The following is a 17,262-nucleotide window of genomic DNA, read 5'->3' as shown; positions in this document are numbered from 1 at the left end:
GAGAATAAGTAGTTTTGTATTTCAGTGTAATCTCGATAATATTTCGTGTCTACAAATGTTGAGTCCTTCTCCTTTTATAGTTGATTCTAGGAGAAGATGTAATGCTTTTGTCTTAATGAGACAATTATGAGCAATAAATGACATTAAAAGAAATGTTACACAATCATTTCTATTTAATTCAAATATTCTAACGTATTTGATATTTAATGCTGTATCTAGACTCTTTTACGTCATCAGATTCGTATCTTCAACTTCTTCCGATCTTCGGTCTTTAAATGACTCGAATAGGTTCGAGACTCGTACCTATTTGAGTAACGGTCCACACCTATGTTGTTTTCTTCCCCCTATCTGTTGTCTCCCGTGCCTCTTGGCTATTTATTGCGTTTTGACCTTTTGATCAGTCCACGTGTCATGACATGTCATCTTCAATATTCAGACTCAGTTTTTTTCCAATACAACTATGAGTAGATAGCTCCACCAAATTGTGTAGGATAGTCTCCACAAAGTTGACTTCAATTTCAGCTGAATACTCATTTTGGATATTGGCATAACATCCTGATTGTATTTCCGCCTTTAAATCTTGCAGGACATCAACATAGATCTTGCGAATGCACGGTTGAATGGGCTTGATCCTCATCTGCAACAAATCAGAAAGCAAAGTATTTATTTTCTCTGGAGCCAAGTCTTGTCTTCCCCCTCTGACAGGGCCTTTTAAATACAACTAGGAAAGAATTGTTGCGTCGCCGGACACAGCTAAAACATGATTTAAGAAATTGACATGAGGTTGGCTCTGAATCTCTATGGACCTCTCTGAAACAAAGCAGATGAAAGTTTTCAGCAATTTCAATTCCTTTAGAACATCTTCTATACGTTCCTTCATTTCCGGAACATAAAGAAGCGAGTAACGGGGATCATCAACCTTCACTAGATTGCAAAGATTCTCCACGACAGTATCAATGAATTCTGTTACAAATTTGGCTGGAATTGGTACTAATGATATTTTAGGAAAGGAGTATTTGGCTCTAGTTGCCATTTCAGTCAACCAAATCTTTTTTTCTACCTCAGAGGCATAGTAATCAAAGTTGTAGGGTCGGTAGATTTTAGAAATGTGAAGTAGAGAATCTTGAAACAAAGCTTCAACTTTCTGAATGAGATCTAGGATGTCGGGTTCATCTGTGAAGCTATGCAAGCTGATAAAAATATCCAGGAATTTGAATTCTCGTTTAAAGAACTTGACTAAACCTATGGAAGCTATAGGGAAGTAGAAACCATTGTCAAGCTGTTGTAGGCTTTCGAAAAGACGATTCTTTGAAGACAGATATTCGTTGGAAGACATCTCTCAAAAGTTGTGATTAGAAGAAACTGTAATGAACTTGAACTGTAAAGAGGAAGAAGCAAAACAACTTAAGCTTCAGATCTGACAGCTTGAAAATTTATTTTGTCAATGTGGACCCTCAATAAGTTTTGATAAACTATTTTGTTTAGAGAAATTTGCATGGTTCTTATTAATTGTCACGTTAAGGATAGTAGACTTTAAGCAATTGCCAGCCTTCTTCCTTTGTCAACAGTTCCTATAGAATATATTCAATATCTGCAGCTTATGGTGATTGGTTGATGAGTTCAGTTTGACCTCTTGACACTAGGGAGAAGCCACAAATATTTTAGAATTCAATGCTAGACAGTGACTTAAAAATTACTACAGTATTGGCAAAATAAGTATGTTCCTTTTCTGAAATCTGTTGTGTGATTGCGTCTGAAAATGTTTTTAATTGTAATTTTCTTTTTTTGAACTTGATAACTAGTTTTCTATAAGCCTAGAGACAAAATCCATTCATATACATTAGTAAATTCTTATAAATATATATATACTCATTGAGAGCATTTTAAAAGGAATCTATACACGTCACTGTGGAAGATAAATGTTACAGGTTTCTGATTGACTGGTTCAGTTGGTTGTCTGATTCAGTTTATCTCTAAGTAACTCGCTTAATCGTTCCAATTTATTAGTTTACACAGATTAATTCTGAAGGGGCAAACTGCATAGACTAAAGTTTTTGGGAATTAACAGTCTACTTTGTAAGATGTGCAAGTAAGGGAGAGATAGGGGATGACATACTGAAGGTATGAATTAATAGGGACTTTTGTTGTGTACTTCCTCCGTTCACTTTTACTTGTTCACTATATTAAAAATATATTTTTACTTTTACTTGTCTATTTTAGCAAATCAAGAGAAAGATAATTTTTTTGTCTTGTTTTACCATTATCATTAATTACTCGTTCTAAAAGTTATTTCCCAAAATTTTTTAAAATACAACCATTATTAGGGGTTACATGATAAAATATATATTATAATTATTATTTCTTAAGGGGTGTGAAAAGTCAAATGTGAACGGAGGGAGTATAATACTATCCCAACAGTGTACCAGCAAAACTTGGCATAATGAATTATCAACTATCTATTAATGGTTCCATTCTTATACCAAAGTAGGCATACTCTCTATTTGGTATAGAGTCCTGATTCAAGAAGAATGCTTTAAAGAGCTGCAAGCACAATGCAAGTAAAATCCTAGACAGAATGCTTTAAAGTGCTGCAAGCACAATGCAAGCAAAATGCAGTCATTAGATATTATATTTACCTGAATCTTAAAAGAGAAGAAAGCAGAAGATGTAAAATACTGTTATGTTCTTTTATTGTATGGCAGACCATTTATACAGATATGTACAGCAGATGCAGCAACAAGATAAACTTGAAAAATATAACATCTATCAGAAAAGAGCCTAAATAGGAGAAGAGAGTTACAACAAATTCCTAAAGATCAGTAACTACAAAATAGAATTCTACAATAGTAAAGAATCCTAGAGTAAGCAGTAATCAGCCGTTATTACGCCCCCGCAAGTTGGTGGTGTCAACAACACCCAACTTGGAAAATTGCTTGACAAATGAGGCTCTTGGAAGTGGTTTCGTAAGTATATCTGCCACTTGATTAGCCGAGTGAAGGTGTTGAACTTCGATTTCCTTGTTTTGAACTTGTTCACGAACAAAGTGAAAGTCAATAGCAATATGCTTCATTCGACTATGGAACACCGGGTTGGCGCAAATGTAGGTGGTACTGACATTGTCACAAAAGATCTGAGGAGTGGCTGATATATGGAAGCGAAGCTCATTGAGTAAACTTCTTAGCCAATTGGTCTCAGAGACAGTAGCTGCAACAACCCGATATTCTGCTTCTGTGGAGGAACGAGAAACAGATCTTTGCTTCTTAGAGGACCATGATATCGGAGAGCTGTCAAGGTAAACAACATAACCTGTAGTGGAGGTTCGATCAAGAGGATCTTCAGCCCAGTCAGAATCCGAGTAGGCTAGAAGACGATGATCACGTTCTTTAGCAATTCGGAGACCAAACGAAGATGTCTGGTGTGTTGCGGAAGCCAAATATATATAGTGTGAATGAGTCACAACTACTATACCAAAAATTATGGCAGCCACTAAATAATAAATAAGACAATGAAGCAACAATAAAAGGAACACCAGAATTTACAAGGTTCGACCAATTTTGCCTACTTCATCAGACACAACCAATATTTTATTCCACTCCAAAAATACAAGTGAAATAATACTAAAGAGAGAAGATACAAATGCCTTAAGAAGATAAGAAGGCAAATGAGAGGTGTGTTTAAATCCTAAACATTAGGCCTCCTTTTATAAGGGAAAAATCCCAACAATTTTTCTCCCCAACCGATGTGGGAGTTTGACAACTTCAACAAATCTCCACCTTGGCAAAATTCCACATCTTCAATTTTTTCTCAATAACAAATTTTGGTTGTGTCTTCATCTTCAATCTTCAGTGTTCAACAATGTTGATCAAATCCAAACAATGTTGAAACTTGACCGCAGTCACCACCTTTGTCAGCATATCAGCAGGATTCTCTGTAGTATGAATTTTCTTCACCGTGACTCCACCTTCTTCTATGATTTCTCGTACGAAATGATACCGAACATCAATGTGCTTCGTCCTTGCATGATAAACTTGGTTCTTCGCTAATTGAATAGCACTTTGACTATCACAAAAAATTGTGATACCTTTTTGTTCAACACCAAGCTCCTTTAGCAATCCTTGAAGCCAAATTGCCTCTTTCACAGCCTCTGTAATAGCCATGTACTCTGCCTCTGTTGTAGACAAAGCAACTGTTGACTGCAAAGTAGACTTCCAACTAACTGGTGCCTTTGCAAAAGTAAACACATAACCAGTAGTTGATCTTCGTTTGTCCAGATCACCCGCAAAATCTGAGTCACAATATCCAACTACAGACTGATTGTCTTCCTGCTCAAAAACTAACCCGACATCTACAGTATTATGAATATACCGTAGAATCCACTTCACAGCTTGCCAATGCTCCTTCCCTGGATTGTGCATATATCTGCTAATAACTCCAACAGCTTGTGAAATGTCAGGCCTTGTGCAAACCATTGCATACATCAAGCTACCAACAACATTTGCGTATGGTACCTTTGACATATACTCTCGTTCAGCTTCATCCATTGGCGACATAGTAGTACTTAGCTTAAAATGGGGAGCAAGTGGAGTACTAACTGGCTTAGTCTTGTCATCTATGCCAAAACGTTGTAGTACTCTCTTCAAATATTCTTTCTGAGATAAACAGAGTTTCTTTGAACGTCTATCTCTAATTATCTCCATGCCAAGAATTTTCTTTGCCTCACCCAGATCCTTCATCTCGAACTCCTTCTTCAGTTGAATCTTCAACTTATCAATTTCTTCCGAATTCTTGGAAGCTATCAACATATCATCAACATATAGGAGAAGATATACAAAGGAACCATCTTTAAGCTTGCGCAAATACACACAATGATCGTATTTGCTTCTCTTGTACCCTTGCCGCAACATAAACTCGTCAAATCGCTTGTACCATTGTCTAGAAGATTGTTTCAATCCGTACAACGATTTTTCAAGTTTGCACACCATATTTTCTTTTCCAGCAACTTTGAATCCTTCTGGCTGAGTCATGTAGATTTCCTCCTCCAAGTTTCCATGTAAAAACGCAGTTTTTACATCCATCTGAACTAGTTCCAAATCCAATTGTGCTACCAAAGCCAACATAATTCTAATGGAGGAATGTTTTACAACTGGAGAAAACACTTCATTGTAATCAATTCCCTCCTTTTGAGCATATCCTTTGGCCACCAATCTTGCTTTGTAGCGAACATCTACTTGGTTAGGAAATCCTTCCTTCTTTGCAAATACCCATTTGCACCCAATTGCTTTCTTTCCCTTCGGGAGATTGGCCAATCTCCATGTATGATTCTGATGAAGGGACTGTATTTCATCATTCATGGCAATCCTCCACTTATCTTCTTCTGAACTTTGGACTGCGTCTTTATAAGTGGTAGGAACATCATCAGCTACAATTGAGGTTGCACAAGCAACTGTCTCTATGAGACGAACAGGTTTCGTTATTGTTCTTTTTGGCCTGCTGGTTGCTATTGATTCAAGTTGTTGTTGAGGTTCCTGAGTTGGAATCTCCTCTACTGGCTCTCCTTCCAGAGGGTAATCTTCATTTGTTTCCTCCTCTGCTTCTTGTGTAGGAAAAATAAATTTTCCCTCAAACTCCACCTGCTTAGAAGCACCTTCATTTTGTTTGGTATCTTCTGTTACCTTATTTACCATAGCAGATTCATCAAAGGTAACATCCCTGCTGAATATTACTTTCTTTGTCATAGGACACCATAAGCGATATCCTTTGACTCCAGAAGTAATTCCCATAAAAATAGCCTTCTTTGCCCTTGGATCCAATTTTGACTCTGTCACATGATAATATGCAGTTGAGCCAAACACGTGCAAAAAGTCATAATCTACAGCAGGCTTTCCATACCATTTTTCAAATGGTGTCTTGCCATCAATAGCAGCAGATGGTAGACGATTAATGAGGTGACATGCATATGTAATTGCCTCAGCCCAAAATTCTTTGCCCAAGCCAGCATTGGACAACATACACCGTACCTTCTCCAGCAAGGTCCGGTTCATACGTTCTGCCACTCCATTCTGTTGTGGTGTATGTCTAACAGTGAAGTGTCGGACGATGCCATCATTTTCACAGACCTTATTGAAATGATCATTTTTGTATTCACCTCCATTGTCTGTGCGAATACACTTGATCCTCCTGCCTGTTTGATTCTCCACCATCGTCTTCCATTTGAGAAAAATTCCCAGCACTTCATCTTTGTTTTTCATTGTATACACCCACACTCTTCGAGAAAAATCATCAACAAAGGTTACAAAATAGTGCTTCCCACCCAATGAAGGTGTTTTGGAAGGACCCCAAACATCAGAGTGTACATAATCCAAAATGCCTTTAGTATTATGGATCGCTGTACCAAATTTAACCCTTGTCTGTTTCCCTTTAACACAATGCTCACAAAACTCCAAGTTGCAAGCCTTTACTCCTTTTAACAATCCTTGATCTGATAGAGTTTTCAAGGATTTTCCTCCAGCATGTCCCAAGCGCATGTGCCATAGCTTGGTTGCTTCTGCCTCTTTGTCGTCACTGGATGTTACTGTCGCTGTCCCAATAACTGTACTGCCACGATAGCGGTACATATTATTATTCTTCCGATTAGCCTTCATTACCACTAGTGCACCGGAGCATACTCTCATCACTCCATTTTCTGCAATGATTTTGAACCCTTTTGATTCTAGGGCTCCCACAGAGATGAGATTCTTCTTCAAATCCGGTACATATCGAACATCTGTTAATGTTCTGATCATTCCATCATGGTTCCTTAATCGTATTGAACCAATGCCATATGAGGTAAGAGGGCTGTTATCCGCTGTGTGGATGACTCCATATTCTCCTTCTTGAAATTCCACGAACCAGTCCCTGTTGGGACACATATGATAGCTACAAGCCGAGTCCATCAACCATATGTCTGATGATGTTGATGACTCTGTTGTAACTAATGAGAAGTCTGAATCATCACAATCAGCTACATTTGAATCCATAATGGCCTTTCCATTGTTATGTTTGGCCTTATTCTTCAACTTCGGACAGTCTTTCTTCCAGTGCCCTTTTTCTCGACAAAAGGCACATTCATCTTTGCTGGGTCTGGATCTTGACTTGGATCTTCCCTTCTTTGTCCTCGTTTGATTTTGAGGACGACCCCTCACAAACAGTGCTTCTCCTTCTCCGCCCTTCTGTTTTTCTCGCTTTCTTTGTTCATAGCTGTACAAAGCTGAACAAACTTCTCTGAGAGAAATTTCGTCATTTCCATGGAGTAGAGTAGTTTCAAGGTGCTCGTACTCATCAGGAAGTGACGCCAACAACATTAAGGCCAAGTCACCATCATCATAAGTTGTATCCATATTTTGCAAATCTGTGACCAACTTATTGAAACTGGTGATATGTTCATTCATCGTGGTACCAGGAACATAGGTGAAGTGAAACAGTCTCTTCTTCATGTACAATTTATTTTGACTGTTTTTCTTCAAAAATTTATCCTCCAGTGCTTTCCATAATTTACTTGCAGAAGTTTCCTTTGTGTATGGATATTTCTGCTCTCTAGCAAGGTAGGATCGAATGCTACCGCAAGCAACACGGTTGATAATTCTCCAATCTTCTTCTCCAATAACATCTGGTCTTTTTTATTCAATGGCAAGATCTAGCCCTTGTTGAAAAAGGACATCTAGAACATCTCCTTGCCACATCCCAAAATGTCCGGATCCGTCAAAAATTTTTACCACAAATTTCGCATTTGACACAATTCTTGTCATAAGCGAAGATGCCAATGATGACGTATTGTTGACACTTGATGTAGATTCTTCTTGTTTATTGTCTCTCATCTTTGACACAAATATTATTTAATAGCTGACGACACAAATCAAGATTATTTCCTTTCTGGTGTGGAAGATCAGACTAAGCTGCAACCACAGAGCATACTCAGACAAAACCTTGACTCAGTTACCAAGATAAATCTTTTCTGATGTGGAAGATCAGACTATGCTGCAACCACAGAACATACTTAGAAGTACCTTGGCTCTGATACCAATTGTTGCGGAAGCCAAATGTATATAGTGTGAATGAGTCACAACTACTATACCAAAAATTATGGCAGCCACCAAATAATAAATAAGACAATAAAGCAACAATAAAAGGAACACCAGAATTTACGAGGTTCGGCCAATTTTGCCTACTTCCTCGGACACAACCAATATTTTATTCCACTCCAAAAATACAAGTGAAATAATACTAAAGAGAGAAGATACAAATGCCTTAAGAAGATAAGAAGGCAAATGAGAAGTGTGTTTAAATCCTAAACATTAGGCCTCCTTTTATAAGGGAAAAATCCCAACAATTTTTCTCCCCAACCGATGTGGGAGTTTGACAACTTCAACATGGTGAAGATACCGAAGAAGACGCTTCATGGCTGTCCAATGAGATATTAAGGGTTGGTGCATGGACTGTGAAAGTTTTCTAACAGCAAAAGCAATGTCCGGACATGTACAGGAAAGATAATGAAGTTTACCAATTATCTGCCTATAAAGAGAGCCATCTACTAGATAATCTTCAGCAGATTCTGGGAAAATAACGGTAGAAGCCATTGACTTTGGAACACCCTTGCAATTGTGCATATTAACTTCCTGTAACAGATCTGTAATGTATTTTTGTTGAGACAACAAAAGGCTACCTGAATAAGAAAATACTTCAAACACCAAGGAATAATGAAGTTGACCAAGATCCTTTAGTGAGAATCGGGTTGCAAGATTTTCAATAATGCTTTGAACACCACGAATTTGATTGCCCGTAACAATTATGTCATCAACATAAACTAGTATATAAGCAGTAAACTCAGAATTATGCATGATGAACAATGATGAATCAGATTGGGATTTGATAAATCCTGAAGCAACAAGATAATTTTTGAGTTTAGTCTACCAAGCCCTGGGAGCTTGTTTAAGGCCATATATAGCTTTGTGCAGCTTGCAAACATGTGTAGGATGTGTAGAAGTTTCGAAACCAGGTGGTTGACGCATATAGACCTCCTCATCAAGACGACCTTGCAGGAAGGCATTATTGATATCAAGTTGATGGATGGGCCAACTCTGTTGTGTCGCAATTGCAAGAATGAGTCAAACAATTGCGGGCTTTATCACAGGACTAAAAGTACATTGAAAATCAAGGCCAGGTCGGCGTGTGAAACCTTTGGCAACTAGGCGAGCTTTGTACCTGTCAATAGAACCATCAGGATGATATTTAACTCGAAAAAGCCACTGACAATCCACCATGTTTTTCGAAGGATCACATGGTACCAAATCCCATGTCCGGTTCCGAACTAAGGCTTCAAATTCATTTTTCATAGCTTCATACCAGTGTGGGACTTGTTGAGCTTGCTTATAGGTTCTAGGTATGGAGGAAGTGGTTTGAACAATAGTGTGAAATTGTTTGGGCTTAAGACTGTTGGTTTTAGACCGAGTAATCATATGATGAGTGGACATCAATGTAGAGTCAGAGGCAACAGGGGAAGGTTGTGAGGCGATGGAAGGTCCAGTGGACTTATTTCGGCATTGTGGATTGAGTCTGATCCTTCAAATGGGGAGAAGGGTGAACTGGTGAGGCAGAACGATTTGGTTGAGAGGAATCATGGCTGGCAACTGAGATTGGTGTGGCAAGAGGAGGGGGCAGCAGAGATGTTGGAGAAGGAGAGGAAGTTTCAGATAATTGAGTGTCGACGCCCCCTTTTTCTATGGGTCGAAATCGGGTATACGACATTGGGAGGACAACTCTATTCCCTTTCGAGAATTGGGTTTAGAAGTTGAAGAGTCGCCACCTAATGATTATAGTGCATTAGGACAATTTTTAGAAGAGTTTAAGATGAAGAGACCAGAGATTAGGGTAAAGGCTAGAAATTATCTCGAGGGGAAGGTGTTAGGCACCCCTCAAGATCCACTAGTGTGGTCCCGACCATGTTACAATTGTGACTTTACAAGTAAACAATCAAGGCTCAAATAAGGAGGGCTTCTCACATACGTTTTGGAAGTAGGTTGAAAGTTTGAAAATAAAGAAGGCAGAAATTTGAAGAAATGATTTTAGACAAGTTCTAAAAAAAAAACAAAGGGGAGGGGGTCCTAGGTTTGTGAACAATATGGATCACATCAATGCAATACCCAGTAATCACTCCTCAGAAGAGGGGCTACATGAGATATTAGCTCATCGGTCATCATCTCCATATTCTACCCTTCCCGTAAAGGTTATTAAAAATGCATGATTTGGTCACGAAAGCTTATTACGTGCTATCCCGTCCCATCCTAAAAGTCCTAGAGGGTATTTTGGACCACTATTCTTACAAGGTAAGGACTAGGCTGAACTCTTAGGTTTAAAGGACAAAATGCTAAGCGACATACATAACAAGTAGGACTACACATAAAGGGAACGCAAAGGCAAATAAAAAGCTCACAGATCCCTCCACAAATAAACATGTAATCAACACGTCTCAAACACATTTAAGGTCTCAAAGATAGGAGTTTTCAGAAAACAGGAATAGAAAACAGCAGTTGAGTTTAGCGACAAATAAAAAATCATTAAAGCATGGTTTTTGAAAATCAAGTAGTGACAGTAGCTTAACGAGGTGCTGGACAAGTATTCAAAATAGCACGATTCTGGGCAGAGAATGGTAACCCAGTAGTTTGAAAACATAATAGAACAAGAATCAGAAAATCAGTGAGAGTAAATAGATGCACAATTTCAAGATTTTGTTTCCAGATAGAGCGGGAGTTTTTTTTTAAAAAAAAACAGAGTGAACTTCAGCAAGAATGGGAGCAGCAAAGTTCAAAATTATAAGAGGCTGATTGGTCTTAAACCGGTAAAACATGATTAATCGATTCTTATTAGGCCTAAAGTTTGTCTAGGCGTCGTATGCATTGCCTAATTACCTTAAAGGGGGTGAACATGCATATTAATTCCAGTTTTAAAAGGACGCAGTTAACCAAACTTGTATTATTAGATTAAACATACTGGTGAGGTGTTCAACAATTGCAACTCAGAAAAAATAAAAACCCTAAGTAACAGGATGTCTAATGCACATAGAAGCTCCTAAAACATGGTCTCTAAATGCTAATGAGAATGTAGCAGTAATTTTATAACAGTTACTTGTTGGTTATTAACTAATCGTGATTACAAAATGAGTATAATAACAGACTGAAAGTAAAGAGCCTAAAACAGGATTACTAATATGTGAGATGCATGCTCTATACATGATATCTATTGCGCAAGTAGGTAAATAAAGTTTTATAAGCATGTTTTCTACCCATTACTTGAACTAAGCATGCATAACCCCTCCCATATTCACTATTCGACCCCAATCATTCGTTTACAAATTATTTCAAACCAAAGATAGCCGAATTACAGTAATAATGAATAAAAAATAAGAAGTTATTCTATAGGGAGCCTTCAACCAGGCCCAATCTTCCAACCTCACTCCTTTCGAGTTTCACAGCCTTTGCCATGGTCTGGGTGCGACAAAGATCCCTAAGGCCCCATTGGGTCCCTGGCCAATACCATCACCCAAACATTGACCAAAAAATGTTGAACAAGTGCAGTGTGGAATTACCAGCCTTGTGCATCAAAGTTCAGTGAGTACTCAGAGGTGCCCAAAGCAATGCTTACACGAAGGGGGTAGAACCTAATCTCTAAGAGTAGTGAGAGTGCGTGATATAGTTTTAAGGAAATTGAGTTGAAAAAAAAACCAGTTTAAAAATGATCCATATAGAATCAGTTCTTGAAAGAAAAACAATAGAAGAGTGTGACAGTTTTGTAAGAAGGTGAGTAAGACAATCTCAGAACTAGAATATCACACATGGTTCAGGGAAGCAAACACAAACATGGTAAAGGGGAAATGGGGACAAGTAGTTCACATATAAGAGCATAGTTGCACATACGTAGACATCAATGAAAACATTTCGGAACTTAAACAGTCACAACACATTTCATCCCAAAGTGCTCATAGAAGAGGTTCAGGATTATTTAGTAGCTAGGAAGGGTCGTGAATACATGCTAATAATGTACTGGGGTTAGGGGGTAAGGAAGAACTGTATTAAACAAGTAAAGGAAGTAGTAGACATGCTGAATTAAGGGAAGGGTAATCACATCAATGAACAAGCTAAGAGGCACGCTAATTGCAATGAAAACAGCATAACCATAAGTAGAAGCATAAAAGAAATAAGAGAAAGTGCAATATGCATAAAAACATGTTGTTTTGGAAGCTGTAAATCAAATAACAGACATACTAGTCAAGAGTGGGATAATAGAGCAGTAGTGTGCAGGGGAGTAGAGCAGTAGTGTGCAGACCAAGAGAGAAGCAATGTATAGAGCAATAAAACAGTAGAGTAACAAGTTACTCAGTCTTGGCTTTTAGCCGACTAGGTAACTAGTAGTCAATAAGAGAAGCGAGCGAGAATGTATAGGAAAGTAAGAGAGAACAGTGAGTATGCTTGCGTGTGTAAGAGAGAGTTCAGAACAGTGTGGTTGTTCGTCTATTATGCTAAACAGAGGGTAAAGTATTTATAGTTTTGAAAACAAGTAAAGAATAGGGTAACAAGTACACAATTATAGAAGCAATACCAATTGAATCAATCACAGGATCAAACTCCTTTTAATTAGGGAGTCATGATTCGAATGGGTACAAGTTATATCAGATAAGGAAATAATCACTTTGACTACTGAATCTACCATAATAGGAGTAGTAAAGCATGTAACATGTAATAAGGGTCAAATACGTAATATTTCAAGTAAGGAAAATATATACTGAATATTTGAAAGTATGTTTATGCGCATAAATATGGTAAAAATATAAATTAACTCTGAAAATTAGTCAAAGAATCACGGATGGGACTAAAAATCACAAGGAATTAGTTCTAAGGAAGGAAAACATCTCACAAATAAGGAAGTGATTCAAAATCAGTGAAAAACTTCTAATGAAAACATATACAAAATCAGGGATTCGAAGAGATGCACAGAATCAACAGAATATTTGGTAAACAATGAATAATTAGACCTATTAAACACAATAGGCACGAAAATCAGAGAACCATAAGCAAGAAATCACAGAAACAGTAGAAGGTTGGAACCCTAACAACAAAATTAAAGCATAGAACTCGGAGAATAACCCAGAAGATCACACAAACAAGCAAATAATATAAACACAAACATATAGTACTCAAAATCAGAAGATAAAGTGATTTCGAAAAGGGGTTCAGAAACCCTAGTTTGAAAAAAAAGGGAACAAAACGTTTAAAACTTGAGGAATCGTAAAGATCGAGTAGAGAATAGTGTAAAACATAAAGGTGTGAGTTAAAATCGTTTAAAAAATACAGAGATTTAAGAGGTCTGGGTAGAGATTAGGGTTTCATAAGAAACCAGTGAGAAGTAGGAGAAACCTGGCTGTGAAACTCAGCAATAATGGTGTTCATAGCACCATCGGACCAAAACCCATCGGAGAAAGACCGAAGACAAACCAGGCAAAACTTTCAGTGACCATCTCGTATGGTGGAGGCTCCTGGGGTCTCCAGGATAGAGGGATTCAGCGAGATAAGGTTTCACGGCGGCTGGTGGTCGAAAGAGGTGAGGCTGGAGGTGGCCGGATAGATGGTGAAGGCCATCGGAGAAGAACCAGAAGGTTCTAGAGAGAAGGAGGAGAGGAAGATACCAAGTAGAGAGAGAGACCGGTCTCGATGAAATGAGGGGTCGAGGGGGGGGGGTAGTTAGAATTTAATTAAGGAAACGAAATCTGGGCCGTTGATCTCATTTGATCAACGGCTCAGATTAAATCGAAGCTGGGCCGAGTTATTCGAAGATTGGGCTGGGCGGATTTGGATGGGGTATTGGGTTAATTAAAAATCTTATGGGGTGGGTTACAATTGGGGCTAAAATTGCAATAATAATAGGTTAGGTATTAAATAGCCAATTTCTCCCTCTTTATTTTATAAAAATAATGAAAATGATTTTTAAAAAAAAATTAAAAGTACTGAAACCATTAGTAATACAAAAATATTGGAACTGATTTTGCAATTATAAAAATACTATTAATCGAAACATGGGCTATAATTGCAATTATATGCAAATTAGCTTTAAAAATACCAAATAAATTTGTAAAAATATGCAAAAATCACCTTAATTATATTTTGGTGTAAATATGAGAAATAAATAAATTATTCACCAAAATAATAATTTTGGAAATAATTATTGGATTTTGCACTGCTAAAATAAATAATAAATTTGTTTTGAAATTTCCTTAAAAAATTTGGGAAAAATACCAAAATACTTGGGCATGCTTATGTATGCACATATATGTTATTTTGAAAGTATTTTGAGTTTAAAAAATACTTAGGGAAAAATTGGGTATTAACAGCTGCCCCTCTTTACCCGGGAAGGATTAAAGAGTTGTCGGGTAAAGATAAGATGACCAATTTTGACCGGAAGTGGCAATTTGAAAGGAGTTCTGACCGAGCTCTGGTTTCTGAGCCGCCTACATATCCCTGGTCTTACAGGAATCAGGCCATATGTAGTTCAGGAACCATTGACGGAATATGCCGATGGAGATTTGAAATGGACGAACGCGGTGTTTAGATTGAGAGAGGTTTCTGAAAATCGATAGGCTGCGGGAACCGGAGCGGGATCGCTCCTGATGAGACGGTCATTGCCAGTCGGTGTACCTGCAAGTAAGCAATACGAGCATATATTGTGCATAAATTTAAACGTGATGCAAATTCCCATTGGACCATGAATGTTGTCTTTGGACGGTTAGGATGATGTCCTTGGACCATGATGTCCCGGGCTATGAAGAGCGTAAATAAAAATTCGCAGGCCATGAAATGATGTTCTCGGGCCATGTAGATGATGCCTCCGAACTATGATGCCTTTGAATAATGATATGCAAAAGATAAAATGGGGTCCTCAGGCCATGGCATGACGTTCTCGGGCTATGCAAATGGTACCTCCGAACAATGACGTCTTTGGACAATTTGGCGATCTTTCAGCCCATGAAATGCAGAAGGTGGCGATCTTTCTGCCCATGAAATGTAGGATATGGCGATATTTCAGCCGATGCAAGACGTAAATAAAAGGTGGCGATATTTCAGCCATGCGAGAGAGATAAGGTGGCGATCTTTTAGCCGATGCAAGAAAATAAAGTGGCGATATTTCAGCCATGCAAGATGGAGACAGAGCTTAGTCTCGGAAGGCAGAAAGGTAGCCTTATGCAATGCAGGAAATGCAAATGGAGGTAGAGCTTAACCTCGGAAGGCAGAAAGGTAGCCTTATGCAAAATGCAGATGGAGACAGAGCTTAGTCTCGAAAGGCAAAAAAGTAGCCTTATGCAGATGATGATGGAGGTAGAGCTTAACCTCGGAAGGCAGAAAAGTAGCCTTATGCGAAATGCAGATAGAGACATGGCTTAGTCCCGAAAGGCAGATAAGGTAGGCTTATGCAATGCAAGGAAATGCAAGATGGAGACAATGCTTAGTCTCGGAAGGCAGAAAGGTAACCTTATGCAATGCAGAGAAATGCAGGATGGAGACAATTCTTAGTCTCAGAAGGTAGAAAGGTAGCCTTATGCAATGCAGAGAAATGCAGGATGGAGACAATGCTTAGTCTCGGAAGGCAGAAAGGTAGCCTTATGCAATGCAGAGAAATGTAGGATGGAGACAATGCTTAGTCTCGGAAGGTAGAAAGGTAGCCTTATGCAAATAATGATGGAGGTAGAGCTTAACCTTGGAAGGCAGAAAAGTAGCCTTATGCAGTGCAAGAATGTAAAATGGCGATTAGTAGTAAGATCTCTTAGCTGATAGCCGATTATGACAATATGACTGCTGGGGAGATTGTGTACGGATAGCAATTGCAGGAACGTGATGGTTCTGAGAAGTTGAATTCTTGGGAAAGTGTGAGTGCATAAATATATCTAATGATATTATGAATTGAGTGCCTGCATCTAAAGAAAAATCGTGAGTTCTGTAAGGGGAAAAGGTTAGTTTGTCTTCCCCGGGCTCTTGACGTTGTGTGTCATTGGGGTAGCATCGCTAAACAACAACAATTCGGATAATAGTTATGCATGATATAGTAAATATAACGTAAGTATATAATCAAAAATAGTTTTCTTTAGATGAACCAACGACTGCGACGTGGTTCCAGACATTGCAACCTCTTTCGCTCCGGAATTTTGAGGGTCCTCCTTAAAATTCTGCCCTAGTTTGCTGAGCGGACATTTTTGACGGCTGTGCTGAATGACTAAAAAAAATCATCTTCGGAATTTTGAGGGTCCTCCTCAAAATTCTGCCCCAGTTTACTGGGTTGGCGCATCTGGCGATGCATGAACTAAAATCAACTTCGAAATTTTGAGGGTCGTCCTCAAAATTCTGCCCCAGTTCCAATAGCGGGGGGAAATGGAATTTTTATTAAATTGTGACCGAACCCATAGGGCTGCCTATGTATCCCCTCTTAAACGGGAATCAGGTCAGGCGTAGTTCAAATTACATCATAAAGGGAATCATAAGTGGTTACACATAGTATCGTTTCACTGCATCTGAATTGATTGGCTTCGGCCAGACTTCTCCGTCAATTTCTGCAAGAATAAGGGCTCCTCCAGTTAGAACCCGGTGAACCATGTATGGACCCTGCCAATTGGGAGAGAACTTCCCCTTGGCTTCATCTTGATATGGGAATATTTTCTTCAACACCAGCTACCCCGGGGTGAACTTCCTTGGCTTAATTCTTTTGTTAAAGGCTCTTGTTCTGATACAACTGACCGTGGCAAACTGCATTCATCCTTTTCCCATCTATAAGAACTAACTGCTCGTAGCGACCTTTTACCCATTCTGCATCATACAACTCTGCTTCTTGTATGATCCTTAAGGAGGGAATTTATACCTCGGTGGGGATGACCGCCTCTGTACCATAAACCAGCATGTAGGGAGTTTCTCCGGTCGATGTGCAGACTGTGATGCGGTATCCCAATAAGGCGAATGATAACTTCTCATGCCATTGTTTGTGCCTTTCGACCATCTTCCTTAGTATCTTCTTGATATTCTTGTTGGCTGCCTCCACAACTCCATTCATCTGAGGCCTGTAGGCTGTAGAGTTCTTGTGTTTGATCTTGAATGTTTCACACATTGCTTTCATCAAGTCGTTGTTGAGATTGGAACCATTATCAGTGATGATTGATTTCGGAATTCCGAACCGACAAACAATGCGATCGCGGACGAA

At 38.7% G+C, this 17,262-nt stretch overlaps 2 protein-coding genes across 2 annotated transcripts in view; both read right to left on the bottom strand.

Annotated features, from left to right (window-relative positions):
• Positions 1–409: 409 nt before the first annotated feature.
• Positions 410–1,336, bottom strand: LOC138880094 (putative late blight resistance protein homolog R1C-3). The gene is made up of 2 exons (XM_070159752.1): positions 779–1,336; positions 410–637 (listed from the first exon to the last, which is right to left on the bottom strand). Exons 1-2 carry the CDS (start codon positions 1,334–1,336, stop codon positions 410–412), a joined length of 786 nt encoding a protein of 261 aa, XP_070015853.1.
• A 1,536-nt stretch (positions 1,337–2,872) lies between these two features.
• The window catches only part of LOC138880093 (uncharacterized), a 29,011-nt gene continuing 14,621 nt past the window's right edge, over positions 2,873–17,262 (bottom strand). Inside the window, exons 4-5 of the mRNA XM_070159750.1 lie at positions 8,537–8,911; positions 2,873–3,486 (exon numbers count right to left, since the gene is read on the bottom strand). Of these exons, the coding sequence (XP_070015851.1) occupies positions 2,873–3,486; positions 8,537–8,911 (989 nt within the window). The remainder of the gene's footprint in view (positions 3,487–8,536; positions 8,912–17,262) is intronic.

Source organism: Nicotiana sylvestris, chromosome 10 (assembly GCF_000393655.2).
Source record: "Nicotiana sylvestris chromosome 10, ASM39365v2, whole genome shotgun sequence".
NCBI lineage: Eukaryota > Viridiplantae > Streptophyta > Magnoliopsida > Solanales > Solanaceae > Nicotiana > Nicotiana sylvestris.
This window is presented reverse-complemented; position numbering and strand designations above follow the sequence as displayed.